This window comes from Physeter macrocephalus, chromosome 7, assembly GCF_002837175.3.
Source record: "Physeter macrocephalus isolate SW-GA chromosome 7, ASM283717v5, whole genome shotgun sequence".
In the NCBI taxonomy this organism is placed as follows: domain Eukaryota; kingdom Metazoa; phylum Chordata; class Mammalia; order Artiodactyla; family Physeteridae; genus Physeter; species Physeter macrocephalus.
In genome coordinates this window covers 124,901,831-124,915,249 of record NC_041220.1, presented here as the reverse complement: position 1 = coordinate 124,915,249, position 13,419 = coordinate 124,901,831, and the positions used below count along the sequence as shown (strand labels likewise).

Genomic DNA, 13,419 nt, shown 5'->3' with positions numbered 1-13,419 from the left:
CATGTGGGATCCTCCCAGACCGGGGCGCGAACCCGGTTCCCCTGCATCGGCAGGCGGACGCGCAACCACTGCGCCACCAGGGAAGCCCTTGAATTGTGTTTTTAATGAGAAGATTTCTCCGTCATGCCGACATGATATAGTGGAAAGAAAAATGGACTGGAGTCAGAAAATCTGATTTAAATTTTGATGTTACCTGTTAATAGTCATGGGAATGTAAGCAATTCATTCTTGTTCTCGGATAGATGATGCAAGTTGGACTAAGTTCTTTGTAAGGTAACTTCCAGATACTCTTTGACTCTAATATAATATTTCCATTTGGTGGCAAATAATGCCTTAGGGATTTGTTCTCAGTTTAATTGAAGACATACAGCAAACATAGCCAAAAGACAGGCCATAGAACCCTACAGATCTGAGTCTGATCTTGGTCCTGCCAATGTTCTGCAGTGTGCTGTCACGTAAATTGGTAAGTTAGTTAACTTCCTAAGCCTGAGTTTGCTCATCTGTATAACGCAGGTAATGCTGACTACGGTAATGGATTGTTGTACCCACTGAATAAGAAAATGGATGTAAAGCACCAGGCTTACTGGGAGTGCTCAGTTCCGGTCATCGTTATCAGACTGTGAAAATCCCTAAACTTGCCTGTATCTTACTTGATTACTTAGAATAAATGTGCAAGTAAGTGACAATTAAACTCCAATACTCTTTAAAGTTCTCTAGTGGCAGTCACTAATGAATACAAAATGAAATTAGAGAACTGGAGCTTTTAGAGGGGTATCATACACCAATAACACCTCCACATCATTCACAAAATTATAATCATTTTTAATTACCTTTGTAAAATGTGACTTTTCCATGTCCCCTGGGCAGATGTGAAAGCATGGAGCTGGATAATAAAATCTGCGATCTGATTGAGAGGAATGTTTCTCCTGATCCCAGAGGGGTCACCCCGGGTCCAATGCCGAGTCACAGAAGTCCATGTTCTGTGAAGGTAAGAAAACATCTTCTTCCGACGTTTTCTCAATACTCCCTTCAGCAGCGTGTTCACCGAGAAGAATGCATGGGGACAATCCCCAAATCATTTACAGTAATGCACTTCCTTGAAGGCTGAGAGGACAAAGTGAACCAGTACCAACTTCTCATGCACAGTCACTTCCTGTTAGCAAGGAAACCCTCAGCAGAAGCTCCTTCCAGTTTAAAGCATGATACCAGGGGAAGCAGGGCTCAAGCCGCAAGAAAGAATGCTTAATGCAGCAACAGTTCTTTTACTGGGCGGTGCTAACCTCGTTTTTGTAAACCCACTTACACTGGGTTACGAAAGTCTGCACAACTCACGTCCATTTTTTTGATGAAAGAACAAGGTTTTCCTGGTTAGAGAAGTTGTTTGACTTTGACTTTCCTCTTGTTTTAGGATATTTGTCTATGGTGCTTTATGTAAGCAAATAAAATTCAAGGGTAAGCTCAAGCTAGGAATTTTGTGCATGACTTTCTAGAAATACATCATAAATGACAACATAAACTCTTAAGATCTGCAGCCCTCCCGGGTAGAAACCGTCTCTAACGATCATTTCAAAAGAGGTCTAATGTAAGTAAATTAGAGAGCATGGCTGACCTTAAAAACATTTGCATAACTTCTGCTTAGGTTCTTAGTTCCAAAAGTAATTCATGCTCATTGTGGAAAAGCTATACTAAGCATAGAGAATACTATAAAAATCATGTAGAGACAGATTTATTGGGGAGCTAATTAAGCTTGGACTCCCCTAAACAAATATTTACTTTTGTAACTAATTAGCATCCACAGATTTGTGTCTTTTTCTCTTAAAGGAGGTCCTGGAATTGTATAAGCCTCAGGCCTCACCAAACATGTATCAGCCTCTGAAATCCCCTGCAAACCCACAGCTCCTAGAGAGCCTCTCTCAGCATTTGGGGTCCGTCTGGGTGTCTCCTTCTGTCACACACACACACACACACACACGTGCACACCCTGTTTTGTTAAACTCACCTTTTTTCACTTAATAAAATGTTGTGGATATTCCTATAACTCCTTCATTCATTTAATGACCAAATAGTATGGTGTGTGTTCTTCCCACTTCTCCCTGAAAAAGAAGTATTTCTTTTCCAAGTTAGAAATGACTCTCTGCTAATGATGAGGGGCAAGGAGGCTTTCCTCCCCTTTTCTTTCTTCTCTTCTCACTCCCACCCCCATACACATACCTCTAACTCCCAGTTAAGACGTCCTTCCTCCACGAAATGTGTGCTTTTTTTGTAGTGGCCATCTTGTCTAATCCCGGAAAGAAATTTAATGATGAGAATTTGAATCCCCTCTGGTACCCTGATCTGCATATTCTCTGATTATCAGCCCCCAGGACTCATTTGACTGACTTCCCTCTCCATTCCGTTCGTTTTGTTTTCTGGATTCCTCCTTATGTGGTAAAGACCTCTTCTCCATCCTTATTGCTACCCTCTTGGAAATTAGCTCACTCTGTTCTGGGGACTTAACTGGAACGTCTACCTCTCTTTAAGATACTGTTTCCCCTATCACTTTGTTGATGGAATTGGCTCATTTTCCGGTACATATCCAGGCAAAGGAGAACAGGTACCTGGCTGACGTTTTTTATTTTCCTTGTCAAGTGTGAGGTAAAGACATCTACAGAGAATGAATGCGAGGGTAAACATGAAGTCCAGTGGTTAACATAAGGGAAGCTATGAAATGGCCATTGAGAGACTGAGAGACAGGAGCGAGGTGCAAAACTAAAATGAGTTGCTAAGTGAGGACCACTTAATAAGACCAGACACTAAAGAGTGTTTGGGCTCCTAAATCTTCATCTTCAATCTCTCCATCACCTCTTGCCAGCTTAATTCTCCTCAACTTTAAACACTTATGAGACCTCATATTATTTTATGGGTAATGTTCTTTCTTTCTCACCATTAAGTATGATTTTATTTTATTCTTTTAACTTTTTATTGAAGTACAGTTGATTTACAATGTTGTGTTAGTTTCAGGTGCACAGCAAAGTGATACGTATATATTCTTTTCCAGATTCTTTTCCATTACAGGTTATTACAAGATAGTGAATATACTTGCCTGTGCTATACAGTAGGTCCTTGTTATTTATCTAGTTTATATAGAGTACTATGTATCTGTTAATACCAAACTCCTAATTTATCCCTCCCTCGCCCCCATTTTAGGGGTAATGTTCTAACTCACTCTACTACATCATAGCCAATCTTATTGATCATGACGTCCAAGACTTTCCAGCCCCTTATCACACCACTAATAAGCTCTACCCTGATAAATCCACGGTCATTTTGCATCTGATTTTTCACTTGTCCTCCCATTTGCATTTGATACTATTCACTAATTCAACTTTCTTAAAATGTCTTACTCCATTTACATATATAAAAGTATCCCTGAACACCCTCCTATTTCCTTCTGATCTTTTCTTCTCACTCACCTTCACTGACTTCTCTTTCATCACCTGCCCGTGTTATACTAGTGTCACCCAGGGATCTGTCCGTAATCATTGGCTTCACTAAACTACAAAGTATAGGCTGATGACTTCCGACACATACACCTACTAAAGGTCAAGTTCTTTTCTATACTCATATCAACTTCACTCAGCATTTTCAAAGGTGAATTCAGTATCTTTCCTGTTAAAACTGCATGTTTTCTTTTTTTCCACTCTCCATTTCCCACTTCCAAAAATGCACCCATGTCCCACCATCCCACAGTCCTCTAACAGACCATGCAGTTTCATGTACTATGCCTTTTCACATGCTGTTTATCCTTCATGGAAACCCTTGTCTCCTTGCCCATTGGATGAACTATCTTTTATGCCAAGGTTTGAACATTTCATGACTCTTTAGTCCCACAGAGTTCTCCAGCCCCCTTTTGCTCTGTCCTAAATAAATACCTTCTTTATACCTCATTCATAGGCTTTATCACCTTGGTTTTGTAATCATTCATGTATAGACATGTCTTCCCCACCAGTCATGGACTTCCTGAGGATGGGGTATAAAGTGTCACATGAATGTGTAAAGTATCACAACATAGGTTTTTCTAGAAGGTGCCAGTGTTATGCAACATGTTTGTTTTCATGCACCATGAGAAAACTAGATATACAAAATCAACTTATCTCTAGAATCCCTTCACAGATAATCCTCAAAGTCTACAGGGGAATATTGAATATACACTTATGAGCCCAGTTTCTCATCCTCAAGCTTTTGACTGCCAGTGATTCTCAGATGCCCACCTATCACTGCTGCTTCTAGATGTCAGCTGTACCACTCTCGGTGGCATTGTTGTGGTACCACTCACTGTGACAAGTAAGCCTAATATTTGGATATATTCTCCAGAGCCCAAATGAAGCTAAATGCTATTGCTCTCTCCATTTCAATGGAAAGAACTTTTCTTTTCAACTTTAGCTACACAGGCCCCCAATGCTATTTTACACATCCAGTGTTTGCCAGAAATATGTGTAACAGTCTTATTGAGTTTCATCCTTCTGCAGATGGGGAAACTGAGGTTCGGTGAAGCTAAATCATTTTCTCATGGTCCTACAGCTAGTAGAAATTGGTTTCTGGACCTAAACCCAGATTTGTCTGGGTTGCCCTGTATATCCTGCTCTTAATTTCCCCTCCCTCACATAAGAATCATTCGGGGACTGGGCCCAAGTTCAAGCTGGTATCAGGAATGATGCTATTGTCAGAGCAAACCCTCCTTTCTGGCTTAAAGCATCACCATTGGATCAAGCTACTGTGCCTTTACTCTCTCTTTGAGGGTAAGGTCTCCCAGGAAAAATCCCTGGAAGTTTCTCTTTATCTCACGGACTTCTGGCATCTCCTCCTCAATTGTCATCTGAAATATCTTAAAATATTTGATTCCTTAAGTAAACACAGCTTAGTTTCCAGCTGGAAGCTCTGTTGAATTACTGTTTACAATAGCACTCTGCAGAAGTAAATCCTACATTCAAAACAAACAAAAAAGGTTGCATTCTCACTGAGATACTGATGGAACTAAAAAAAGTATAGGAAAAATCTTTGGGGGTAAGACAAGGGTGAGCCAATGACAGAAGAACTGTGGAGGGCATGCCTCATTTTTCCACTGGAGGAAGTAAGCATAAGAACGGTAAGGTAGCCTCCCTTTCCAGGAAGAGGAAATGAATTTCTTTATGACATTATGAGACGGGGAGAGTGTGGCTGAATAAAAGAAATATGATTTAATGAAAAGTCCTGAGACATATGTCATGTTCCCCTTTTGCTCTATCTTTGCCAAGAATAAGTAAAGAGGGAGAATTACTATAAGAGAAAATGAGCAGACTGACTCGTTGCTTTGAGGAAACAGGAAAACATTATTGATGAACATGAGGAACTCCATCAGTATGAAAGCAGGTTTTAATATTCTGGGAGAGCTGAAGTAGAAAGCTGGTGAACAGAAGGCATTGAAAGTCTTATAGGCAAAGGACAAAAAATTTTCTAAGTGAGAATAATATTCAATTCCAAAATGGGTGTTAAATGGAAGTTACACTAAACCAAGACATGGTCTTAATACTATGAGAAAATTAATATATGAACATTAATTTATGACCCTGTAATTGTATGTCTTCAAATACAAAAGAAGGTGATAGGAGGCTTGAGATATATTTCTTGGACAAACAAATACATTCCAGTAATGCTTGGAAACAAGGGTGCCACTTGGGAATGGGAAGGAAAAGTGTCCAAATTTTAAGAAGATATACCATAACTGAACTTGCTTAAGAGCATTGTCTTATGTTTAGATTCTATTTTGCTTTTCTGATTTTACCTGAGACAGCACTAGAAATTGGCTTTTAATAACTTTGGTACCAGCTGAGGGAAGATTTCCCAGTAACTGTAGAAAAATTCTAGCTCTGGACATTCTTCTCAAGGCAAAAACCTTTGGGAAAATGTTTCAAAATGTTCAGAGAGTAATATGAAACTTCTTGGAAAGTACAGTAAGTGGACACACGTTTTTTGTAACCACATTTGTTGAAAAAAAACAAAAGATCTAGTTTCCGTTTCCTTATTTCCTTTTTTAGAAAGTTAAGCTATTTCTTTATCAAAATAAAATTTTGATTATTGAAATCTTGTTTTCTCATCTCTAAAATGGGTTGTCACAAGAATATACTAAAGTGAGTGAAGGAGAGTGAAGCCGCGCACTCGCTCAGCGGCCGAGGGCCTCGCTGCTCCACTGCTGCGCCAACGCCGCAGCCTCAACTCGGATTTTCTCCTGATTTCATGCCTCTTGACCCGGGTCTCTTACCATTCTGTGGAAGGTAGCTCCACACACGCCTCCTCCTCGAGGTAAATACTTAGGAGTGGAATTGCTGAGTCGTATGGTTGTAATTCTGGGAGGTCCTTATCCTGGGATCATTTAATCTGCAGTTATCTTGAAGGCTCCACTGTGGCTGGAGGGTCCAAGTTGTCTTCACTCAGATGTGTGGCAGTGAGTACTGGATATTGGCTGAGACTCTTCAGTTCTCCTCCACATGACCTCTCATCTTCTGCTGTGTGGCTGACAGGGTCTTGGTGCTCCAGCCTGGTGTCAGGCCTGAGCCTCTGAGGTGGGAGAGTTGACTTCAGGACATTGGATGACCAGAGACCTCCCGGCCGCATGTAGTGTCAATTGGCGAGAGCTCTCCCAGAGATCTCCATCTCAACAGTAAGACCCAGCTCCCCCCAACGGTCAGCAAGCTCCAGTGCTGGACACCCCATGCCAAACAACCAGCAAGACAGGAACACAACCCCATCCATTAGCAGAGAGGCTGCCTAAAATCACACTAAGTTCACAGACACCCCCAAAACACACCACCGGACGCAGCCCTGCCCACCAGAAAGGCAAGATCCAGCCTCAATCCATCAGAACACAGGCAGCAGTCCCCTCCACCAGGAAGCCTACACAAACCACTGAGCCAAACTTACCCACTGCGGGCAGACACCAAAAACAACAGAAACTATGAACCTGCAGCCTGTGAAAAAGAGACCCCAAACACAGTAAATTAAGCAAAATGAGAAGACAGAGCAATACACAGCAGATGAAGGAGCAAAGTAAAAACCCACCAGACCAAACAAATGAAGAGGAAATAGGCAGTCTACCTGAAAAACAATTCAGAGTAATGATAGTAAAGATGGCCCCAAATCTTGGAAATAGAATGGAGAAAATACAAGAAACATTAAACAAGGACCTAGAAGAAGTAAAGAGCAAACAAACAATGATGAACAACACAATAAATGAAATTAAAAATTCTCTAGAAGGAACTAAGAGCAGAAAAACTGAGGCAGAAAAATGGATAAGCGACCTGGAAGATAAAATAACGTAAATAACAAACTATCAAAAATGAAATACAAAGAAAAAATATTAAAAGCAGCAAGGGAAAAGTAACAATTAACATGCAAGGGAAATCCCATAAGGTTAACAGCTGATCTATCAGCAGAAACTCTGCAAGCCAGAAGTGAGAGGCAGGACATATTTAAAGTGATGAAGGAGAAAAACCTACAACCAAGATTACTCTACCCAGCAAGGATCTCATTCAGATTAGACAGAGAAATTAAAACCCTTAGAGACAAGCAAAAGTTAAGAGAATTCAGCACCACCAAACCAGCTTTACAACAAATACTACAGGAACTTCTCTAGGCAGGAAACACAAGAGAAGGAAAAGACCTACAAAAACAAACCCAAAACAATTAAGAAAATGGTAATAGGAGCATACCTATTGATAATTACCTTAAATGTAAATGGACTAAATGCTCCAACCAAAAGATATAGACTGGCTGAAAAGACACAAAAACAACAATCATATATACTGTCTACAAGAAACCCACTTCAGACCTAGGGACACATACAGACTGAAAGTGAGGGGATGGAAAAAGACAGTCCATGTAAATGGAAATCAAAAGAAAGCTGGAGTAGCAATTCTCATATCAGACAAAATAGACTTTAAAATAAAAACTATTACAGGAGACAAAGAAGGACACTACATAATGATCAAGGGATCCATCCAAGAAGAAGATATAACAATTGTAATTATTTATGCACCAAACATAGGAGCACCTCAATACATAAGGCAAATGCTAACAGCCACAAAGGGGAAATCGACAGTAACACAATCATAGTAGGGGACTTTAGAACCTCATTTTCACCAATGGACAGATCATCCAAAATGAAAATAAATAAGGAAACACAAGGTTTAAATGACACACTAAACAAGATGTACCTAATTAATATTTATAAGACATTCCATCCAAAAACAACAGAATACACTTTCCTCTCAAGTGGTCATGGAACATTCTCTAGGGTAGATCATATTTGGGTCACAAACCAAGCCTTGGTAAATTTAAGAAAATTGACATCATATCAAGTATCTTTTCCGACCACAATGCTATGAGACTAGATATCAACTACAGGAAAAAAATTGTAAAAAATACAAATACCTGGAGGCTAAATAATACACTACTTAATAACCAAGAGATCACTGAAGAAATCAAAGAAGAAATCAAAAAATACCTAGAAACAAATGACAATGAAAACATGACGACCCAAAACCTATGTGATGCCGCAAAAGCAGTCCTAAGAGGGAAGTTTATAGCAATAAAATCCTACTTCAAGAAACAAGAAACATCTCAAATAAACAACCTAACCTTACACCTAAAGCAATTAGAGAAAGAAGAACCAAAAACCCCCAAAGTTAGCAGAAGGAAAGAAATCATAAAGATCAGATAGAATTAGAAATGAAAAAGGAGAAGTAACAACTGACACTGCAGAAATACAGAGGATCATGAGAGATTACTACAAGCAACTCTATGCCAATAAAATGGACAACCTGGAAGAAATGGACAAATTCTTAGAAAAGCACAACCTTCCGAGACTGAACCAGGAAGAAACAGAAAATATAAATAGACCAATCACAGTCACTCAAATTGAAACTGTGATTAAAAATCCTCCAACAAACAAAAGCACAGGACCAGATGGCTTCACAGACTAATTCTATCAAACATTTAGGGAAGAGCTAACACCTATCCTTCTCAAACTCTTCCAAAATATAGCAGAGGGAGGAACAACTCCCAAACTCATTCTGCAAGGCCACCATCACCCTGATACCAAACCAGACAAAGATGTCACACAAAAAGAAAACTACAGGCCAACATCACTGATAAACATAGATGCAAAAATCCTCAACAAACCACTAGCAAACAGAATCCAACAGCACATTAAAAGGACCATATACCATGATCAAGTGGGATTTATCCCAGGAATGCAAGGATTCTTCAATATATGTAAATCTATCAATGTGATACGCCATATTAACAAATTGAAGGAGAAAAACCATATGATCATCTCAATAGATGCAGAAAAGCTTTCAACAAAATTCAACACCCATTTATGATAAAACACTTCCAGAAAGTAGGCATAGAGGGAACTTAACATAATAAAGGCCATATATGACAACCCCACAGCCAACATCATTCTCAATGGTGAAAAACTGAAACCATTTCCTCTAAGATCAGGAACAAGACAAGGTTACCCACTCTTGCCACTATTATTCAACATAGTTTTGGAAGTTTTAGCCACATAGAAGAAAAAGAAATAAAAGGAATCTAAATCGGAAAAGAAGAAGTAAAGCTGTCACTGTTTGCAGATGACATGATACTATACTTAGAGAATCCTAAAGATGCTACCAGAAAACTACTAGAGCTAATCAATGAATGTGGTAAAGTAGCAGCATACAAAATTAATGCACAGAAATCTCTTGCATTCCTATACACTAATGATGAAAAATCTGAAAGAGAAATTAAGGAAACAAATCTACAGATTCAATGCAATCCCTATCAAAAACCAATGGCATTTTTCACAGAACTAGAACAAAAAATTTCACAATTTGTATGGAAACACAAAAGACCCCGAATAGCCAAAGCAATCTTGAGAAAGAAAAACGGAGCTGGAGGAATCAGGTTCCCTGACTTCAGACTATACTACAAAGCTACAGTAATCAAGTCAGCATGGTACTGGCACCAAAACAGAAATATAGATCAATGGAACAGGATAAAAAGCCTAGAGATAAACCCACGCACATATGGTCACCTTATCTTTGATAAAGGAGGCAAGAATATACAATGGAGAAGAGACAACCTCTTCAATAAGTGGTTCTGGGAAAACTGGACAGCAGCATGGAAAAGAATGAAATTAGAACACTTCCAAACACCATATACAAAAATAAACTCAAAATGGATTAAAGACCTAAATGTAAGGCCAGACACTATCAAACTCTTAGAGGAAAACATAGGCAGAACACTCTATGACATAAATCACAGCAAGATCCTTTTTGACCCACCTCCAAGAGAAATAGAAATAAAAACAAAAATAAACAAATGGGACCTAATGAAACTTAAAAGCTTTTGCACAGCAAAGGATACCATAAACAAGATGAAAAGACTGGGAGAAAATATTTGCAAATATCCCACTCAGAATGGGAAAAAAATTTGCAAATGAAGCAACTGACAAAGGATTAATCTCCAAAATTTACAAGCAGCTCATGCAGCTCAATATTAAAAACAAACAACCCAATCCAAAAATGGGCAGAAGACCTAAACAGACATTTCTCCAAAGAAAACACAGATTGCCAACAAACACATGAAAGGATGCTCAACATCACTGGATAAAGAAGATGTGGCACATATATACAATGGAATATTACTCAGCCATAAAAAGAAACGGAACTGAGTTATTTGTAGTGAGGTGGATGGACCTACAGTCTGTCATACTGAGTGAAGCAAGTCAGAAAGAGAAAGCCAAATACCGTATGCTAACACATATATAGGGAATCTAAAAAAAAAAAAAAAAACGGTTCTGATGAACCTAGGGGCAGGACAAGAATAAGGGCGCAACATAGGGAGTGGACTTGGGGACACAGGGAGGGGGAAGGGTAAGCTGGGACGAAGTGAGAGAATAGCATTGACATATATACACTACCAAATGTAAAATAGATAGCTAGCAGGAAGCAGCCGGATAGCACAGGGAGATCAGCTCGGTACTTTGTGACCACCTAGAGGAGTGGGATAGGGAGGGTGGGAGGGAGACGCAAGAGGGAGGAGATATGGGGATATATGTATACATATAGCTGATTCACTTTTTATACAGCAGAAACTAACACAACATTGTAAAGCAATTATACTCCAATAAAGATGTTAAATAAATAAATAAAATAGAGTGAAAATGTGAAAGCATTTTGTAAGTAACTGTAAAAGGGCTGAAACACAGCACTATTATTATTATTGTTATTACACTAGTGGGATTAGCTTGAGCCTCAAAGTCCTCTTAGTGTTTCTCATACAATTACTGGCTTCCTCTTTGAATTCCATTATTTAATTTTCCATTGTGGTAATCGTGGAGTATTTCGATCCTTTTTTAGTTAGGACAAAACGTTGCATTGTTGTATGAGGACCAGTTTACTGTTCCCTGGGAAATGTTTGAATAGCTGGCTGGAAAAACAGCAAGTTCTCAGGCAACAAGAAGGCCTGTCTCAACTCAGCTGCTGCACTTTCTGGTGTTTGAAGCTCACAGTTGGCAACCTGGGTGAAGTCATTTAAATGAGCTATGTATCTTTCTCTTACCTCTAAGTTCAGCTAGTAGTTTTTAGTCTTATAGTTCTAAAAGTATAATCAAAACTAAACAGATTAGTGGATAAAGAGGCCAGGTTGTGTTTCCCAAAATATCACTATGCCTTATCTATGACATATTATTCCTCCATTCATTACAAAGATTGTAAAAGCTTCCACTATGCATGAATATCAGGTATATGTCCAGATAAGGAGATCTTGCTGTGTCTGTCCACCTTGAACTCTGTTTTATAATAAGGTATAACACCAGGCACCACAGGAAAACAGATACAGAAGTCTGTAAGCTAAAATCGAACTCTAAGACACAATTAAAGCTCTTATAAAAGAAGGGAGACAGAAACTCTCCCTAACACTTGAGAGGCGTCCATTGTTGGACAGATGGCTGTCTATTGGATAGAAGTGAGGCGATAAACTCAAGCTCCTCTTGGTTAATAAGTAAGAGACACTTTTGAGTAGGACACTTTCTTATTCAAAGGTTTTCTCTTCCATCGCTGGGAGGGTTTGCCCCAAGTTCCACAAGAGAGGGAGTTAGAGAACACTGGAAGATACAGGTTGTCCTTTCGAAGATGTCAGCAGTAGGTGCAAGAGGATTACATCTGCCTCTGAACATAATGATCCTGGAAGCTCCAAGGCAGGCTGCTTCGGTGGCCAGGAGAGCAGCATGCCAACACGAAGCGGGTGTTAGTGGAGGAAGCCACCAAGTCTTGAAGTGAAGCGTGACATCTGGGTGGAAATTATAATACATTTTATAATTTTAACGGAATAAACGAACATAAGGCATCCAGGAGGCTGCAAAGAGAAGAAAATGAATTCGGAGTGTCAGGGCTTCTAGCAAACAGACTTTTGGAGCTCAAAGTATTATCCTTACTTTTGGAATCGTTGCCCTCTCCTAGACTTAGATGACTTCAGCAATTACATTTGAAAAAACTTTAGACATGTCTCTCTTATTATGCAGAAGGAAGAGTAACATCAGCCTCTGGGTTCAGAGATTTGTAAATTTGTGACACTATTCAGGAAGCTAAATTCTTGGCTTGGGAGATACCACGAATGAACACGTTCGTAAGAGTTGTTTAGCAAATATGTGTTCTTTATATTCTTGATCTGTTTAGCTTTGTGACAGAATGTGGATCTCTCGTAGGGACTTCCAAACCTAAGATGGCTTTTGGAATCTAATGCCTCAAGAAGCCTTCTTTCTCAAGCAAGCCTTCCCATTTCTAGTTTGGTTAGAAACAATTTCTTTAATGGGCGTGGGGAAAATACTAGCGAAATGGGCACTTTCAGCTCTCACTGAAGAAGGCTCATGGTATTCTAATATCTACCATCTAGATGAAATGCATCTTAAGACTCTTTTTACCTTCTTTTGTACTTGTGAGGGGAGGGAGGCTGAACCCACAAAGTATGTAAATATCTTTTCCTATGGGATTCTGGGATAGGTAGCAAAAAGTGAGATAATTTATTCCTTTTTTTTTTTCTCCAGTAAGGAAGATTTACTTTTTTAAAGTAAATGTTTCTTAAATCAGTAAGATCAGCTAATAAATATTTGCAATATTTTCAAGCTATCATATTGAGAGATTTTCTTTGGGTCAGGCTCATTTTCAGACAAAACGGTCCCAATATATACTATTTGATCACTTGTGTTTCCACAAGTCGTCACCGTAGGCTCCCATTATTCCCACGTCATCTTTATATGTACATGCCCTTTCTTAATTACTATATGTAACTATAATTTTTGCTATTTAAAAAGAGTATCTAAAGCTATGATATGTTGAGATGTATTGTCTCAGGAAGAAA

At 39.1% G+C, this 13,419-nt stretch overlaps 1 protein-coding gene across 1 annotated transcript in view; it reads left to right on the top strand.

Moving 5' to 3' along the window:
* The window catches only part of TNIP3 (TNFAIP3 interacting protein 3), a 97,435-nt gene that overhangs the window by 35,933 nt on the left and 48,083 nt on the right, over positions 1 to 13,419 (top strand). The window contains exon 2 of the mRNA XM_055085763.1: positions 868 to 988. Coding sequence (XP_054941738.1) covers positions 868 to 988 — 121 coding nt within the window. The remainder of the gene's footprint in view (positions 1 to 867; positions 989 to 13,419) is intronic.